Here is a 16,867-nt window from a genome sequence, read left to right as displayed (position 1 = left end):
GACACACAGAGAGAGAGAGGGGGAGAGACAGAGACACAGAGAGAGAGACAGAGAGACAGAGCGACAGAGAGAGACAGATATAGAGAGAGAGAAACAGAGAGACAGAGAGAGAGAGAGAGAGAGAGACAGAGCGACAGAGAGAGACAGATATAGAGAGAGAGACACAGAGAGAGAGAGAGAGAGAGAGAGACAGAGACACAGAGAGAGACAGAGACACACAGAGAGAGAGAGGGGGAGAGACAGAGACACAGAGAGAGAGACAGAGAGACAGAGCGACAGAGAGAGACAGATATAGAGAGAGAGAAACAGAGAGAGAGACAGGGAACGAGAGAGAGATAAACTTCCATATCTACTGGGTGAAATTCTACAGTGTGCCATCACAGCAGCAAGATGTGTGACCTGTTGCCACGAGAAAAGGGCAACCAGTGAAGAACAAACACCATTGTAAATACAACCCATATTTATGCTTATTTATTTTATCTTGTGTCCTTTAACCATTTGTACATTGTTAAAACACTGTATATATAATATGACATTTGTAATGTCTTTATTGTTTTGAAACTTCTGTATGTGTAATGTTTACTGTTCATTTTTATTGTTTATTTCACTTTATATATTAACTTTATATATTATCTACCTCACTTGCTTTGGCAATGTTAACACATGTTTCCCATGCCAATAAAGCCCTTGAATTGAATTGAATTGACAGAGAAAACCAGCAGGATAGCCCTCAAGGACTAGCGTTTTGTACTCCTGATATTAGGGGAAAATACACAAAATATACGTAGGATAAATATTATTTTTACACAATAGAGTGGCGACTACAGTATACTATTACTGCATCATGGGAGATGTAGGCATTTGACTCATACTGCTAGAAAATTCTGGCCAGCTACACCCTGTACCTGATGATGGCTTTATCAAAACATGTACACCAAATCATAGCATGTTCTTTCAATTCCCTCTGTTGATAAAACACTAAATGTATAGATAGATCTACATTATATTCAGCTCTACAGATTATGTTACTCTAGAACGTTCAAATATATATGTTTGTCATAGACATGGTTCATCGACAGTACAAAGAGATGATCTGGGAGGGTGACATTCTGTACATCGTCATGACACAGCTTTATAGAAGAAAGGAAGAGAATATGATTTGGGGAGAGAGTGCTCACGTAGGCAATGATGTACGTTATACTGTATGAATTAGATCTATCAAAACGATATACATATTCCAAAATGAAAATCCTGAGAAGAAAAGATACATTGTGAACAGGGTTGTGAGTATCATACAGAGACATTGACATTCGGTTTCCCATTTCCTTTCCACCCATCTTGGAATGAGCCACCCACTGTAATGTACTACATTGATTGATCAGTAATAGTTCTCATCCCTGCACCCACAATGAAAGAAGAAGCCAAGAACCTCATGTAGTTATAATAATATAACTTTGATTTGACAAATTGATTTGTCTACAATGTCAACGTCAGTTCATACATCTTTTCTCTATGTCACAGTCTGTGCTCCTTTATTCAGCAGTTCACTGTCTCTTTCTCTCCCACTCCGTCGCTCCTCGTTTAAACCAGTTTGGCCTTGTTGAATGGGAATCATCCTTCAGTCTGTTTGTCATGTAGAAAATAGACTCTTCTCTCCCCCTCTTCCATTCTCTCCTCTCTTCAGTTCTCTCCCCTCTTCCGTTCTCTCCTCTCTTCAGTTCTCTCCCCTCTTCAGTTCTCTCCTCTCTTTCGTTCTCTCCCCCCTCTTCCGTTCTCTCCCCTCTTCAGTTCTCTCCTCTCTTTCGTTCTCTCCCCTCTTCAGTTCTCTCCTTTTACAGCCCAGTTCTGCTGTCACATATCTGGAGCGAGCAGGTCCTACCATAGCTACTGGTGACGTATTGTTTCAGCGGAGGAGAAAGGGATCGAGCTAAGAAAGGTTTCCGAAGGAGGCTGCAGGGAGAGAGAGAGATCGAGAGGCAAATTCATTATTTAGATATGGATAGAAGGAACAGTGGGGTTTGGGGTTAGATGGGCATCACTGGGTGTCTTTCACACCCTGATAGCCAATTCCAACACACACACCCAAATCCAGAACCCCTGCCTCCGTATTACCTCTCTTCAAACTCTGTCTCATCTATCAACAACCTGGTTGCATTGAGAATTGTTTCTGAAACAGGAGTCATTGACCTCTATGAACGGTTGGCTTCTGTGCCAACTACACTCTGCCTCAAATGACAACAAAGGACGCTGGGAAGACTATATTTCCTATCGGAGGAATAAAAAGCAAAAACGGAGACATTTGGGATTTGAGTCCCTGATATGGAGAGAGTAACAGCCACCTGTCTCTAAGACATGGCCAAATCTAACATGGTATTGGAATGAAACACCCTGAGACAGACACAGGGAGAGACTGGGTTAGCAGGTAGAGACAGAAAGGCAGACGGGATTGAGGGGGTGGCTTGAGATTGTTCAGGTAAAGAGGTACTTTCTCTCTGATATAAACACATCAGAGACCAGGGAGAAGAGAGGAGAGAGAAAGCAGAGAGGCGGATGAAGGGGTTCCGGAGAAAATTTGTGTTTGAGTAAAAATGTCATGTTCTTTTTTAATTGCTGAGCCTGTCATGCTTTCTGCCTCAGTGAATTTACATTTCACCTGCAGTTCTGTTGAGCGTGCATACAGACAGGCAGCGCACGGAACTGTGACCAGAACTCCACTTGGACACGGAACATCAGAACATATGAGAATATGAGAATGGCGCTGCATTACATAGCAGCCGTTTTAAAGGCTCCTGACCAATTCTGCTATTTTGTCTGGGTATTTTTTGTACATAATGTTTACACCATTGTTTCCTATGACCGAAAATAGATTATAGACATCAGAACAGTCAGTATCTGGTGTGACCACCATTTTCCTCTTGCAGCGCGACACATCTCCTTCATATAGAGTTGATCAGGCTGTGGCCTTTCTAGAAGTGGCACAGGGTTGACGGAGGGACATGGCGAGAAATAGAAGTTAAAAGAAGAGGGAAAAATAAGGAAGACAGAAAAGGTGAGAGAAGCAGAACCGAGAGTGTGACATACATTTAAAAAACACTGGAGGTCAAATCTAAAAACAAGAAGGAGCCTCAGTCGTGTAAACAAACCCCAAGATCCATTTAGTCAAACCCTTGTACCTTAAAAACGACCTCTCTTTAAGTAACACAGCAATCAATGTTAAATATCATGTTCATTTCTGTCAGATGAATCTGAAATTACAGTGTATGATACGAGTCGCCAGGCTGAAATCCTCTGTTAAACCTCCCACACTCAACTTTCCACCCTCCACTTTATCCCGTCCTCATCCCAACACTCACTATCTCCAACCCCTGCCCCCTTAATCACCCCTCCCTCACCTAGTTCCCCTTAACCCCGTCTTCACTTCCATCCCTAATCCCCTTTTCATCTCCTCTCCTCTCTACATCCTTCCCCACCTCTCTCCCCCACCTCTCTTCCCAACCACCCGCTTGGTTATCAGGTGTTTTATGAGGCCACTCAATTAGCTATCTGATAGGACACAGTTGAACACAGTTGAACTGGAAATTAATAGAAATGTCAGACACAGCATTTTAACTCTCCCCTGTCTTTCTCTGTATCTCTCTCTCTCTGTCTCCCTCTCTCTCTGTCTTGCTCTTTCTCTCACCCTGTATCTCTGTCTTGCTCTTTCTCTCACCCTGTATCTCTCTCTGTCTCTGTCTTGCTCCTTCTCTCCCCCTGTATCTCTCTCTGTCTCTGTCTTGCTCCTTCTCTCCCCCTGTATCTCTCTCTGTCTGTCTTGCTCCTTCTCTCCCCCTGCATCTCTTCCCCTGTATATCTCTCTCCCTGTCTCCCTCTCTCTCTGTCTTGCTCCTTCTCTCCCCCTGTATCTCTCTCTCTCTCTGTCTTGCTCCTTCTCTCCCCCTGTATCTCTTCCACTGTATATCTCTCTCTCTGTCTCCCTCTCTCTCTGTCTTGCTCCTTCTCTCCCCCTGTATCTCTCTCTCTCTCTGTCTTGCTCCTTCTCTCCCCCTGTATCTCTCTCTGTCTCCCTCTCTCTCTGTCTTGGTCCTTCTCTCCCCCTGTATATCTCTCTCTGTCTCCCTCTCTATGTCTTGCTCCTTCTCTCCCCCTGTATCTCTCTCTGTCTGTCTTGCTCCTTCTCTCCCCCTGTATCTCTCTCTGTCTCTGTCTTGCTCCTTCTCTCCCCCTGCATCTCTTCCCCTGTATATCTCTCTCCCTGTCTCCCTCTCTCTCTGTCTTGCTCTTTCTCTCACCCTGTATCTCTCTCTGTCTCTGTCTTGCTCCTTCTCTCCCCCTGTATCTCTCTCTGTCTTGCTCCTTCTCTCCCCCTGTATCTCTTCCCGTGTATATCTCTCTCTGTCTCCCTCTCTCTCTGTCTTGCTCCTTCTCTCCCCCTGTATCTCTTCCCCTGTATATCTCTCTCTGTCTCCCTCTCTCTCTGTTTTGCTCCTTCTCTCCCCCTGTATCTCTCTCTGTTTTGCTCCTTCTCTCCCCCTGTATCTCTCTCTGTCTCTGTCATGCTCATTCTCTCCCCCTGCATCTCTTCCCCTGTATATCTCTCTCTGTCTCCCTCTCTCTCTGTTGTGCTCCTTCTCTCCCCCTGTCTTTCTCTGTATATCTCTCTCTCTGTCTCCCTCTCTCTCTGTCTTGCTCCTTCTCTCCCCCTATATCTCTCCCTGTCTCCCTCTCTCTCTGTCTTGCTCCTTCTCTCCCCCTGTATCTCTTCTCCTGTATATCTCTCTCTCTGTCTCCCTCTCACTGTCTTGCTCCTTCTCTCCCCCTGTATCTCTTCTCCTGTATCTCTCTCTCTCTGTCTCCCTCTCTCTCTGTCTTGCTCATTCTCTCCCCCTATATCTATCTCTGTCTCCCTCTCTCTCTGTTTTGCTCCTTCTCTCCCCTTGTATCTCTCTCTGTCTCTGTCTTGCTCCTTCTCTCCCCCTGCATCTCTTCCCGTGTATATCTCTCTCTGTCTCCCTCTCTCTCTGTCTTGCTCCTTCTCTCCCCCTGTATATCTTCTCCTGTATCTCTCTCTCTCTGTCTCCCTCTCTCTCTGTCTTGCTCATTCTCTCCCCCTATATCTATCTCTGTCTCCCTCTCTCTCTGTCTTGCTCCTTCTCTCCCCTTGTATCTCTCTCTGTCTCTGTCTTGCTCCTTCTCTCCCCCTGCTTCTCTCCCCTTGTATCTCTCTCTGTCTCTGTTTTGCTCCTTCTCTCCCCCTATATCTCTCTCTGTCTCTGTCTTGCTCCTTCTCTCCCCCTGCATCTCTTCCCCTGTATATCTCTCTCTGTCTCCCTCTCTCTCTGTCTTGCTCCTTCTCCCCCTTCTTTTCTCTCATTAATTAAGAGTCTATTGACACACCTGTGAGTCAATCTAAGTAACATAACAAATAAATCCCCCATCAAAATGTGTCAGTTTAAGATAGAGATATCTGTTTAGCATGGGCTGCGTCTCAATCCACCACATTAGCCTATGTCAGCCTTTGTCACTCCCTGACCATAGAAGCCCTTGGTTTTCTATGGTGTTGTAGGTCACGGCGTGACTAGGGGGTGTTCTAGTTGATTTATTTCTATGTTTGGGATTGAGTATGGTTCTCAATTAGAGGCAGCTGATTATTGTTGTCTCTAATTGGGGATCATCCTTAAGGTGTCCTTGTTCCCACCTGCTTTGTGGGATATTGTTTGTGTATGTGCTTGTTGCATTACGTTACTTCACGTTTCGTTGCTTGTTTATTGTTTTTGTTGAGGAGTTTCACTTTTAATAAAGATGTGGAACTCCGATCACGCTGTGCCTTGGTCCGTCCATTATAACAAACGTGACAGAATATCCCACCAAGCAAGGACCAAGCAGCGTGTTCATGAGGTAAAGGAGTTTTGGACATGGGAGGAGATCATGAGTGGATGCGAGACCCTACCTTGGCGGGAGTCAGGAAGGACAGTAACGACGCCGGGGGCCGCGACCACAGAAACTACAAGATTTTTGGGGGCACATGGAGCTGTTCGTTGAGCAGCGGAGAGTGCAAGAGTCCGAATGGCAGACAGTGGAGGAATTCAATGAGGGATACTGGAGAGAGGTGGAGGTGAGGAGTAGGCTGCAGCACAGGTGTGCTGAAGAGCGTGTCATCAGTCCGGTGCCACAGAAACCCCAAAGTTATTTTGGGGGGGGCACATGGAGCTGGTGGCTGAGCAGAGAGAAGAGCCAGAGACCGTCAGGGAGGCGATGGAGAAGTTGTGGGGGAGAGAGATGTTGGTCAAGTGTGTTCTGCTCAACATTCGACCTGAGGAGCCTGTCACCAGTCCGGTAAATCCTGTGCCGGCTCCCCGCACCCTTCCTGAAGTGCGTGTCAACAGTCCGGTGCCACCTGTGCCGGCTCCACGCACCAGGCCTCCAGTGCGCCTCCCCAACCCGGGACATCCTGTGCCAGCTCCCCGCACACTTCCTGAAGTGCGTGTCAACAGTCCGGTGCCACCTGTGCCGGCTCCACGCACCAGGCCGCCAGTGCGCCTCCCCAGCCCGGTACGTCCTGTCCTGGCTCCCCGCACTCGACCTGAGGCGCGTGTCATCAGTCCGGTACCGATGCCCAGTCCAGGCACAGTGTCCAGTCCAGCTCCAAGGCCGGAGCCTTCCTCTGCGCCGATGTCCAGGCACAGTGTCCAGTCCAGCTCCAAGGCCGGAGCCTTCCTCTGCGCCGATGCCCAGTCCAGGTACAGTGTCCAGTCCAGCTCCAAGGCCGGAGCCTTCCTCTTATTGTTTTTGTTGAGGAGTTTCACTTTTAATAAAGATGTGGAACTCCGATCACGCTGCGCCTTGGTCCGTCCATTATAACAAACATGACAGCCTTCCGCATCTGCAGTGAAAGGTAGCCGAGCTACAGCGGGGTTTCTAAGACCATGAGACGTCCCCAAAATCGGTCTTCTCATGAAAACATCTGTAGCATCCGAACGGTTACACTCTAAGGAAAGATGAGATTCTCACAAACACAAAGATATTCTCTGTTTTGCTCAATGACCTCGGCAAGTGTCAGGGGACTCTGAAGGTAACCTGGTACCAGTTTAAAAAATTTGTGGAAGTATTAAGGTAGCTTCGTGCCAACAAAAAATTTGGTTAAATGTGTCCAAAAAACAAAAATATTTCCTGAGCTTTCTTATATCTCCTAGATATAGGACAGACACTTCAAAACCTTATTCCTTATGATTCATTTTTTTACTGTCTATTTTGCTAATTATGAATGTGTTATTCAATGCATTTCTATGGGCTATAGTAGTAGAGGCCAAGTTCAATATTCATTTGTTTTATACCTACAGGGTTCCTAAAATTCACAAGTGAAATGGTATGACCATCTTAAAACATTCCATATGATAGCTCAGTAGAACCTCCCTCTGTGTACAATGTCCGGCATTGGACAGATCTGGCTACGGACATTCACCATGTGGAAAAAACATTAAGCACACCTTTCCATGACAGTCTGACCAGGTGAATGCAGGTGAATGGATCACTCACTCACTCTCCTCACCTCTGCTGAGCAGCTGCAGGTTGCGGACCTCTTCTCTGACTTGTAGCTGAAGGACCTGCTGTAGAACCTCCTGTCTCAGTGTCTCCTGGACGATGCCCATCCTCTCCAACTTCTCCCCGTTCAACCTCAGCAATGCACGACCTGGAGGGAGAGCGGGGAGGGAAGAAAGAGAGATGGAGAGAGACTGTTAGAACAGGTGTAGCACATGGGGATCGCTGATTACAGTCTCTCAAGACATGGTTTCAGAAAGGTAGTGATCATTTTTCATGCCGTACGGACAGTAGCTCAACTTACCCTGTCCCGTGGCTCAAGCTACACCACACCTGGGTGGTGCCAAGAGACCACTTTCTTTGGACAAGCTATGTTTTCAAAACTGTAATGTTTACATGAATTCTGATTATATCCAGGGATACACAACATCCTGAAATATATGTATATATCTTTGTTAGAAAGAATGATGGAGTGATTCTGAATGTATAAAATGGCTCAACCTACCCCTCTCCCCTACTGCTTGACTACAGGTAACTGCTAAAATAGCCTCCAGTATTTATGCTGCAGTAGTTTATGTGTCGGGGGGCTAGGGTCAGTTTGTTATATCTGGAGTACTTTTCCTGTCCTATTCGGTGTCCTGTGTGAATCTAAGTGTGCGTTCTCTAATTCTCTCCTTCTCTCTTTCTTTCTCTCTCTCTCTCGGAGGACCTGAGCCCTAGGACCATGCCCCAGGATTACCTGACATGATGACTCCTTGCTGTCCCCAGTCCACCTGGCCGTGCTGCTGCTCCAGTTTCAACTGTTCTGCCTTATTATTATACGACCATGCTGGTCATTTATGAACATTTGAACATCTTGGCCATGTTCTGTTATAATCTCCACCCGGCACCCGGCTGGGTTTCTGTACAGCACTTTGAGATATCAGCTGATGTACGAAGGGCTATATAAATACATTTGATTTGATTTGATTTTGAAATAAAGGAGCAAATGAGGGATACAAAGTACAGTGGGGCAAAAAAGTATTTAGTCAGCCACCAATTGTGCAAGTTCTCCCACTTAAAAAGATGAGAGAGGCCTGTAATTTTCATCATAGGTACACTTCAACTATGACAGACAAAATGAGAAAAAATTATCCAGAAAATCACATTGTAGGATTTTTTATGAATTTATTTAATTTATTTGCAAATAAGTATTGTAGAATCTATGCCAAGGTGCATTGAAGCTGTTCTGGATCGTGGTGGCCCAAAGCCCTACTAAGATACTCGTAGAATCCATGCCAAGGTGCATTGAAGCGGTTCTGGTGGCTCATGGTGGCCCAACGCCCTACTAAGGCACTTGTAGAATCTATGCCAAGGTGCATTGAAGCTGTTCTGGATCGTGGTGGCCCAAAGCCCTACTAAGATACTCGTAGAATCCATGCCAAGGTGCATTGAAGCGGTTCTGGTGGCTCATGGTGGCCCAACGCCCTACTAAGGCACTTGTAGAATCTATGCCAAGGTGCATTGAAGCTGTTCTGGCTCATGGTGGCACAATGCCCTACTAAGACACTTGTAGAATCCATGCCAAGTTGCATTGAAGCGGTTCTGGTGGCTCATGGTGGCCCAACGCCCTACTAAGACACTTGTAGAATCTATGCCAAGGCGCATTGAAGCGGTTCTGGTGGCTCGTGGTGGCTCAACACCCTACTAAGACACTTGTAGAATCTATGCCAAGGCGCATTGAAGCGGTTCTGGTGGCTCGTGGTGGCACAACGCCCTACTAAGATACTTGTAGAATCTATGCCAAGGTGCATTGAAGCTGTTCTGGCTCGTGGTGGCACAACGCCCTACTAAGACACTTGTAGAATCTATGCCAAGGTGCATTGAAGCTGTTCTGGCTCGTGGTGGCACAACGCCCGACTAAGATACTTGTAGAATCTATGCCAAGGTGCATTGAAGCTGTTCTGGCTCGTGGTGGCACAACGCCCTACTAAGACACTTGTAGAATCTATGCCAAGGTGCATTGAAGCTGTTCTGGCTCGTGGTGGCACAACGCCCGACTAAGATACTTTATGTTGGTGTTTCCTTTATTTTGGCAGTTACCTGTTGTTGGGCCCAAGTTTGCTGTACAATATTGAAACCGATTCAGTCTTTCTACAAACATGCTCTCAAGGTGCTTGATAAAAAGTCCAACACCATTGTAACATCTTCAGAAAGCATGAGCTGGCCTTCTGAGTTGCGCAGTTGTCTAAGGCATCGCAGTGCTAGCTATGCCACTAGAGATTCTGAGGTAAGTGGGCATTGTGTCAAGAAGCGGGCATTGTGTCAAGAAGCAAGAAACTTTGTTGGGTTGTGTTTCGGGAAGACGCACGGCTCTCGACCTTTGCCTCTCCCGAGTCCGTACGGGAGTTGCAGCAATGAGACAAGACTGTAACTACCAATTGGATGGAATTGGGGAGAAAGAAGTGGGTCCAAAATAAATAAATAAAACATAATAAAAAGAAAGCATCGTGATCTGGTCTTGTGAAATACACCGGAAGGTTGCGAGTTCAAACCCCCGAGCTGACAAGGTACAAATCTGTCGTTCTGCCCCTGAACAGGTAGTTAACCCACTGTTCCCAGGCCGTCATTGAAAATAAGAATGTGTTCTTAACTGACTTGGCTAGTTAAATAAAGGTAAAATAATATATATATATATATATTTTAAACTGCCTGTTCAGGGGCAGAACGACAGATTTGTACCTTGTCAGCTCGGGTGTTTGAACTCGCAACCTTCCGGTTACTAGTCCAACGCTCTAACCACTAGGCTACCCTGCCGCCCCGGGATGGGCTGAGAGTGGCTGAGGGGGTGGAATTAAAGAGTTGAGGTCTATGGGGATAGGTGGGATGGGCTGAGAGAGGCTGAGGGCTGGGGTTAAAGAGCTGAGGTCTATGGTGATAGGTGGGATAGGCTGAGAGTGGTTGAGGGGCGGGTTTAAAGAGCTGAGGTCTATGGTGATAGGTGGGATGGGCTGAGAGTGGTTGAGGGGCGGGTTTAAAGAGCTGAGGTTTATGGTGATAGGTGGGATGGGCTGAGAGTGGCTGAGGGTTGGGATTAAAGAGCTGATGCTTGGTATTGTCTTATTGTCATGTGACTGCTTATATAAAAGTACCATGTATGTCAAATGTGTAGGTGGAATGTATGTATATGTAGCAGAATGTATGTATATGTAGCAGAATGTATAGGTGGAATGTATGTATATGTAGCAGAATGTATGTATATGTAGCAGAATGTATGTATATGTAGCAGAATGTGTAGGTGGAATGTATGTATATGTAGCAGAATGTGTAGGTGGAATGTATGTATATGTAGCAGAATGTATGTATATGTAGCAGAATGTGTAGGTGGAATGTGTGTATATGTAGCAGAATGTGTAGGTGGAATGTATGTATATGTAGCAGAATGTATGTATATGTAGCAGAATGTGTAGGTGGAATGTGTGTATATGTAGCAGAATGTGTAGGTGGAATGTATGTATATGTAGCAGAATGTGTAGGTGGAATGTATGTATATGTAGCAGAATGTATGTATATGTAGCAGAATGTGTAGGTGGAATGTGTGTATATGTAGCAGAATGTGTAGGTGGAATGTATGTATATGTAGCAGAATGTATGTATATGTAGCAGAATGTGTAGGTGGAATGTGTGTATATGTAGCAGAATGTGTAGGTGGAATGTATGTATATGTAGCAGAATGTGTAGGTGGAATGTATGTATATGTAGCAGAATGTATGTATATGTAGCAGAATGTGTAGGTGGAATGTGTGTATATGTAGCAGAATGTGTAGGTGGAATGTATGTATATGTAGCAGAATGTGTAGGTGGAATGTATGTATATGTAGCAGAATGTATGTATATGTAGCAGAATGTATGTATATGTAGCAGAATGTGTAGGTGGAATGTATGTATATGTAGCAGAATGTATGTATATGTAGCAGAATGTATGTATATGTAGCAGAATGTATGTATGTGTAGCAGAATGTATGTATGTGCAGCAGAATGTGTAGGTGGAATGTATGTATATGTAGCAGAATGTATGTATATGTAGCAGAATGTATGTATATGTAGCAGAATGTGTAGGTGGAATGTATGTATATGTAGCAGAATGTATGTATATGTAGCAGAATGTATGTATGTGTAGCAGAATGTATGTATGTGCAGCAGAATGTGTAGGTGGAATGTATGTATATGTAGCAGAATGTATGTATATGTAGCAGAATGTATGTATATGTAGCAGAATGTATGTATGTGTAGCAGAATGTATGTATGTGCAGCAGAATGTGTAGGTGGAATGTATGTATATGTAGCAGAATGTATGTATATGTAGCAGAATGTGTAGGTGGAATGTATGTATATGTAGCAGAATGTGTAGCAGAATGTATGTATGTGCAGCAGAATGTGTAGGTGGAATGTATGTATATGTAGCAGAATGTATGTATATGTAGCAGAATGTGTAGGTGGAATGTATGTATATGTAGCAGAATGTGTAGGTGGAATGTATGTATATGTAGCAGAATGTGTAGGTGGAATGTATGTATATGTAGCAGAATGTGTAGGTGGAATGTGTGTATATGTAGCAGAATGTGTAGGTGGAATGTATGTATATGTAGCAGAATGTGTAGGTGGAATGTATGTATATGTAGCAGAATGTGTAGGTGGAATGTATGTATATGTAGCAGAATGTATGTATATGTAGCAGAATGTGTAGGTGGAATGTATGTATATGTAGCAGAATGTGTAGGTGGAATGTATGTATATGTAGCAGAATGTGTAGCAGAATGTATGTATATGTAGCAGAATGTGTAGGTGGAATGTATGTATATGTAGCAGAATGTGTAGGTGGAATGTATGTATATGTAGCAGAATGTGTAGGTGGAATGTATGTATATGTAGCAGAATGTATGTATATGTAGCAGAATGTGTAGGTGGAATGTATGTATATGTAGCAGAATGTGTAGGTGGAATGTATGTATATGTAGCAGAATGTGTAGGTGGAATGTATGTATATGTAGCAGAATGTATGTATATGTAGCAGAATGTGTAGGTGGAATGTATGTATATGTAGCAGAATGTGTAGGTGGAATGTATGTATATGTAGCAGAATGTATGTATATGTAGCAGAATGTGTAGGTGGAATGTATGTATATGTAGCAGAATGTGTAGGTGGAATGTATGTATATGTAGCAGAATGTGTAGGTGGAATGTATGTATATGTAGCAGAATGTGTAGGTGGAATGTATGTATATGTAGCAGAATGTGTAGGTGGAATGTATGTATATGTAGCAGAATGTATGTATATGTAGCAGAATGTATGTATATGTAGCAGAATGTGTAGGTGGAATGTATGTATATGTAGCAGAATGTGTCGGTGGAATGTATGTATATGTAGCAGAATGTGTAGGTGGAATGTATGTATATGTAGCAGAATGTGTAGGTGGAATGTATGTATATGTAGCAAAATGTATGTATATGTAGCAGAATGTGTAGGTGGAATGTATGTATATGTAGCAGAATGTGTAGGTGGAATGTATGTATATGTAGCAGAATGTGTAGGTGGAATGTATGTATATGTAGCAGAATGTATGTATATGTAGCAGAATGTATGTATATGTAGCAGAATGTATGTATGTGTAGCAGAATGTGTAGGTGGAATGTATGTATATGTAGCAGAATGTATGTATATGTAGCAGAATGTATGTATATGTAGCAGAATGTGTAGGTGGAATGTATGTATGTGTAGCAGAATGTGTAGGTGGAATGTATGTATATGTAGCAGAATGTGTAGGTGGAATGTATGTATATGTAGCAGAATGTATGTATATGTAGCAGAATGTGTAGGTGGAATGTATGTATATGTAGCAGAATGTATGTATATGTAGCAGAATGTATGTATATGTAGCAGAATGTGTAGGTGGAATGTATGTATATGTAGCAGAATGTGTAGGTGGAATGTATGTATATGTAGCAGAATGTATGTATATGTAGCAGAATGTGTAGGTGGAATGTATGTATATGTAGCAGAATGTATGTATATGTAGCAGAATGTGTAGGTGGAATGTATGTATATGTAGCAGAATGTATGTATATGTAGCAGAATGTGTAGGTGGAATGTATGTATATGTAGCAGAATGTATGTATATGTAGCAGAATGTGTAGGTGGAATGTATGTATATGTAGCAGAATGTGTAGGTGGAATGTATGTATATGTAGCAGAATGTATGTATATGTAGCAGAATGTGTAGGTGGAATGTATGTATATGTAGCAGAATGTGTAGGTGGAATGTATGTATATGTAGCAGAATGTGTAGCAGAATGTATGTATATGTAGCAGAATGTGTAGGTGGAATGTATGTATATGTAGCAGAATGTTGTAGTGGAATGTATGTATATGTAGCAGAATGTATGTATATGTAGCAGAATGTATGTATATGTAGCAGAATGTGTGTATATGTAGCAGAATGTATGTATATGTAGCAGAATGTGTAGGTGGAATGTATGTATATGTAGCAGAATGTGTAGGTGGAATGTATGTATATGTAGCAGAATGTATGTATATGTAGCAGAATGTATGTATATGTAGCAGAATGTGTAGTGGAATGTATGTATATGTAGCAGAATGTATGTATATGTAGCAGAATGTGTAGGTGGAATGTATGTATATGTAGCAGAATGTATGTATATGTAGCAGAATGTGTAGGTGGAATGTATGTATATGTAGCAGAATGTATGTATATGTAGCAGAATGTGTAGGTGGAATGTATGTATATGTAGCAGAATGTGTAGGTGGAATGTATGTATATGTAGCAGAATGTATGTATATGTAGCAGAATGTGTAGGTGGAATGTATGTATATGTAGCAGAATGTGTAGGTGGAATGTATGTATATGTAGCAGAATGTGTAGCAGAATGTATGTATATGTAGCAGAATGTGTAGGTGGAATGTATGTATATGTAGCAGAATGTGTAGGTGGAATGTATGTATATGTAGCAGATGTATGTATATGTAGCAGAATGTATGTATATGTAGCAGAATGTGTGTATATGTAGCAGAATGTATGTATATGTAGCAGAATGTGTAGGTGGAATGTATGTATATGTAGCAGAATGTGTAGGTGGAATGTATGTATATGTAGCAGAATGTATGTATATGTAGCAGAATGTATGTATATGTAGCAGAATGTATGTATATGTAGCAGAATGTATGTATGTGTAGCAGAATGTATGTATGTGCAGCAGAATGTGTAGGTGGAATGTATGTATATGTAGCAGAATGTATGTATATGTAGCAGAATGTATGTATATGTAGCAGAATGTGTAGGTGGAATGTATGTATATGTAGCAGAATGTATGTATATGTAGCAGAATGTATGTATATGTAGCAGAATGTATGTATGTGTAGCAGAATGTATGTATGTGCAGCAGAATGTGTAGGTGGAATGTATGTATATGTAGCAGAATGTATGTATATGTAGCAGAATGTATGTATATGTAGCAGAATGTATGTATGTGTAGCAGAATGTATGTATGTGCAGCAGAATGTGTAGGTGGAATGTATGTATATGTAGCAGAATGTATGTATATGTAGCAGAATGTGTAGGTGGAATGTTATGTATATGTAGCAGAATGTGTAGCAGAATGTATGTATGTGCAGCAGAATGTGTAGGTGGACTGTTATGTATATGTAGCAGAATGTATGTATATGTAGCAGAATGTGTAGGTGGAATGTATGTATATGTAGCGAATGTGTAGGTGGAATGTATGTATATGTAGCAGAATGTGTAGGTGGAATGTATGTATATGTAGCAGAATGTGTAGGTGGAATGTGTGTATATGTAGCAGAATGTGTAGGTGGAATGTATGTATATGTAGCAGAATGTGTAGGTGAATGTATGTATATGTAGCAGATTGTCATGTATATGTAGCAGAATGTGTAGGTGGAATGTATGTATATGTAGCAGAATGTGTAGGTGGAATGTATGTATATGTAGCAGAATGTGTAGCAGAATGTATGTATATGTAGCAGAATGTGTAGGTGGAATGTATGTATATGTAGCAGAATGTGTAGGTGGAATGTATGTATATGTAGCAGAATGTGTAGGTGGAATGTATGTATATGTAGCAGAATGTATGTATATGTAGCAGAATGTGTAGGTGGAATGTATGTATATGTAGCAGAATGTGTAGGTGGAATGTATGTATATGTAGCAGAATGTGTAGGTGGAATGTATGTATATGTAGCAGAATGTATGTATATGTAGCAGAATGTGTAGGTGGAATGTATGTATATGTAGCAGAATGTGTAGGTGGAATGTATGTATATGTAGCAGAATGTATGTATATGTAGCAGAATGTGTAGGTGGAATGTATGTATATGTAGCAGAATGTGTAGGTGGAATGTATGTATATGTAGCAGAATGTGTAGGTGGAATGTATGTATATGTAGCAGAATGTGTAGGTGGAAATGTATGTATATGTAGCAGAATGTGTAGGTGGAATGTATGTATATGTAGCAGAATGTATGTATATGTAGCAGAATGTGTAGGTGGAATGTATGTATATGTAGCAGAATGTGTAGGTGGAATGTATGTATATGTAGCAGAATGTGTAGGTGGAATGTATGTATATGTAGCAGAATGTGTAGGTGGAATGTATGTATATGTAGCAAAATGTATGTATATGTAGCAGAATGTGTAGGTGGAATGTATGTATATGTAGCAGAATGTGTAGGTGGAATGTATGTATATGTAGCAGAATGTGTAGGTGGAATGTATGTATATGTAGCAGAATGTATGTATATGTAGCAGAATGTATGTATATGTAGCAGAATGTATGTATGTGTAGCAGAATGTGTAGGTGGAATGTATGTATATGTAGCAGAATGTATGTATATGTAGCAGAATGTATGTATATGTAGCAGAATGTGTAGGTGGAATGTATGTATGTGTAGCAGAATGTGTAGGTGGAATGTATGTATATGTAGCAGAATGTGTAGGTGGAATGTATGTATATGTAGCAGAATGTATGTATATGTAGCAGAATGTGTAGGTGGAATGTATGTATATGTAGCAGAATGTATGTATATGTAGCAGAATGTATGTATATGTAGCAGAATGTGTAGGTGGAATGTATGTATATGTAGCAGAATGTGTAGGTGGAATGTATGTATATGTAGCAGAATGTATGTATATGTAGCAGAATGTGTAGGTGGAATGTATGTATATGTAGCAGAATGTATGTATATGTAGCAGAATGTGTAGGTGGAATGTATGTATATGTAGCAGAATGTATGTATATGTAGCAGAATGTGTAGGTG

General features: G+C 42.2%; 1 protein-coding gene across 1 annotated transcript in view; it reads right to left on the bottom strand.

Annotated features, from left to right (window-relative positions):
* Positions 1–460: 460 nt before the first annotated feature.
* LOC116357763 (sterile alpha motif domain-containing protein 10-like) overlaps positions 461–16,867 on the bottom strand; it is a 156,565-nt gene continuing 140,158 nt past the window's right edge. Inside the window, exons 4-5 of the mRNA XM_031806348.1 lie at positions 7,547–7,687; positions 461–1,950 (exon numbers count right to left, since the gene is read on the bottom strand). Coding sequence (XP_031662208.1) covers positions 1,928–1,950; positions 7,547–7,687 — 164 coding nt within the window. The 3' untranslated portion in view covers positions 461–1,927. The remainder of the gene's footprint in view (positions 1,951–7,546; positions 7,688–16,867) is intronic.

Source organism: Oncorhynchus kisutch, linkage group LG27 (assembly GCF_002021735.2).
Source record: "Oncorhynchus kisutch isolate 150728-3 linkage group LG27, Okis_V2, whole genome shotgun sequence".
In the NCBI taxonomy this organism is placed as follows: domain Eukaryota; kingdom Metazoa; phylum Chordata; class Actinopteri; order Salmoniformes; family Salmonidae; genus Oncorhynchus; species Oncorhynchus kisutch.
Note: the sequence above shows the minus strand (reverse complement) of the source record. Positions and strands in the feature narration are given on the sequence as shown.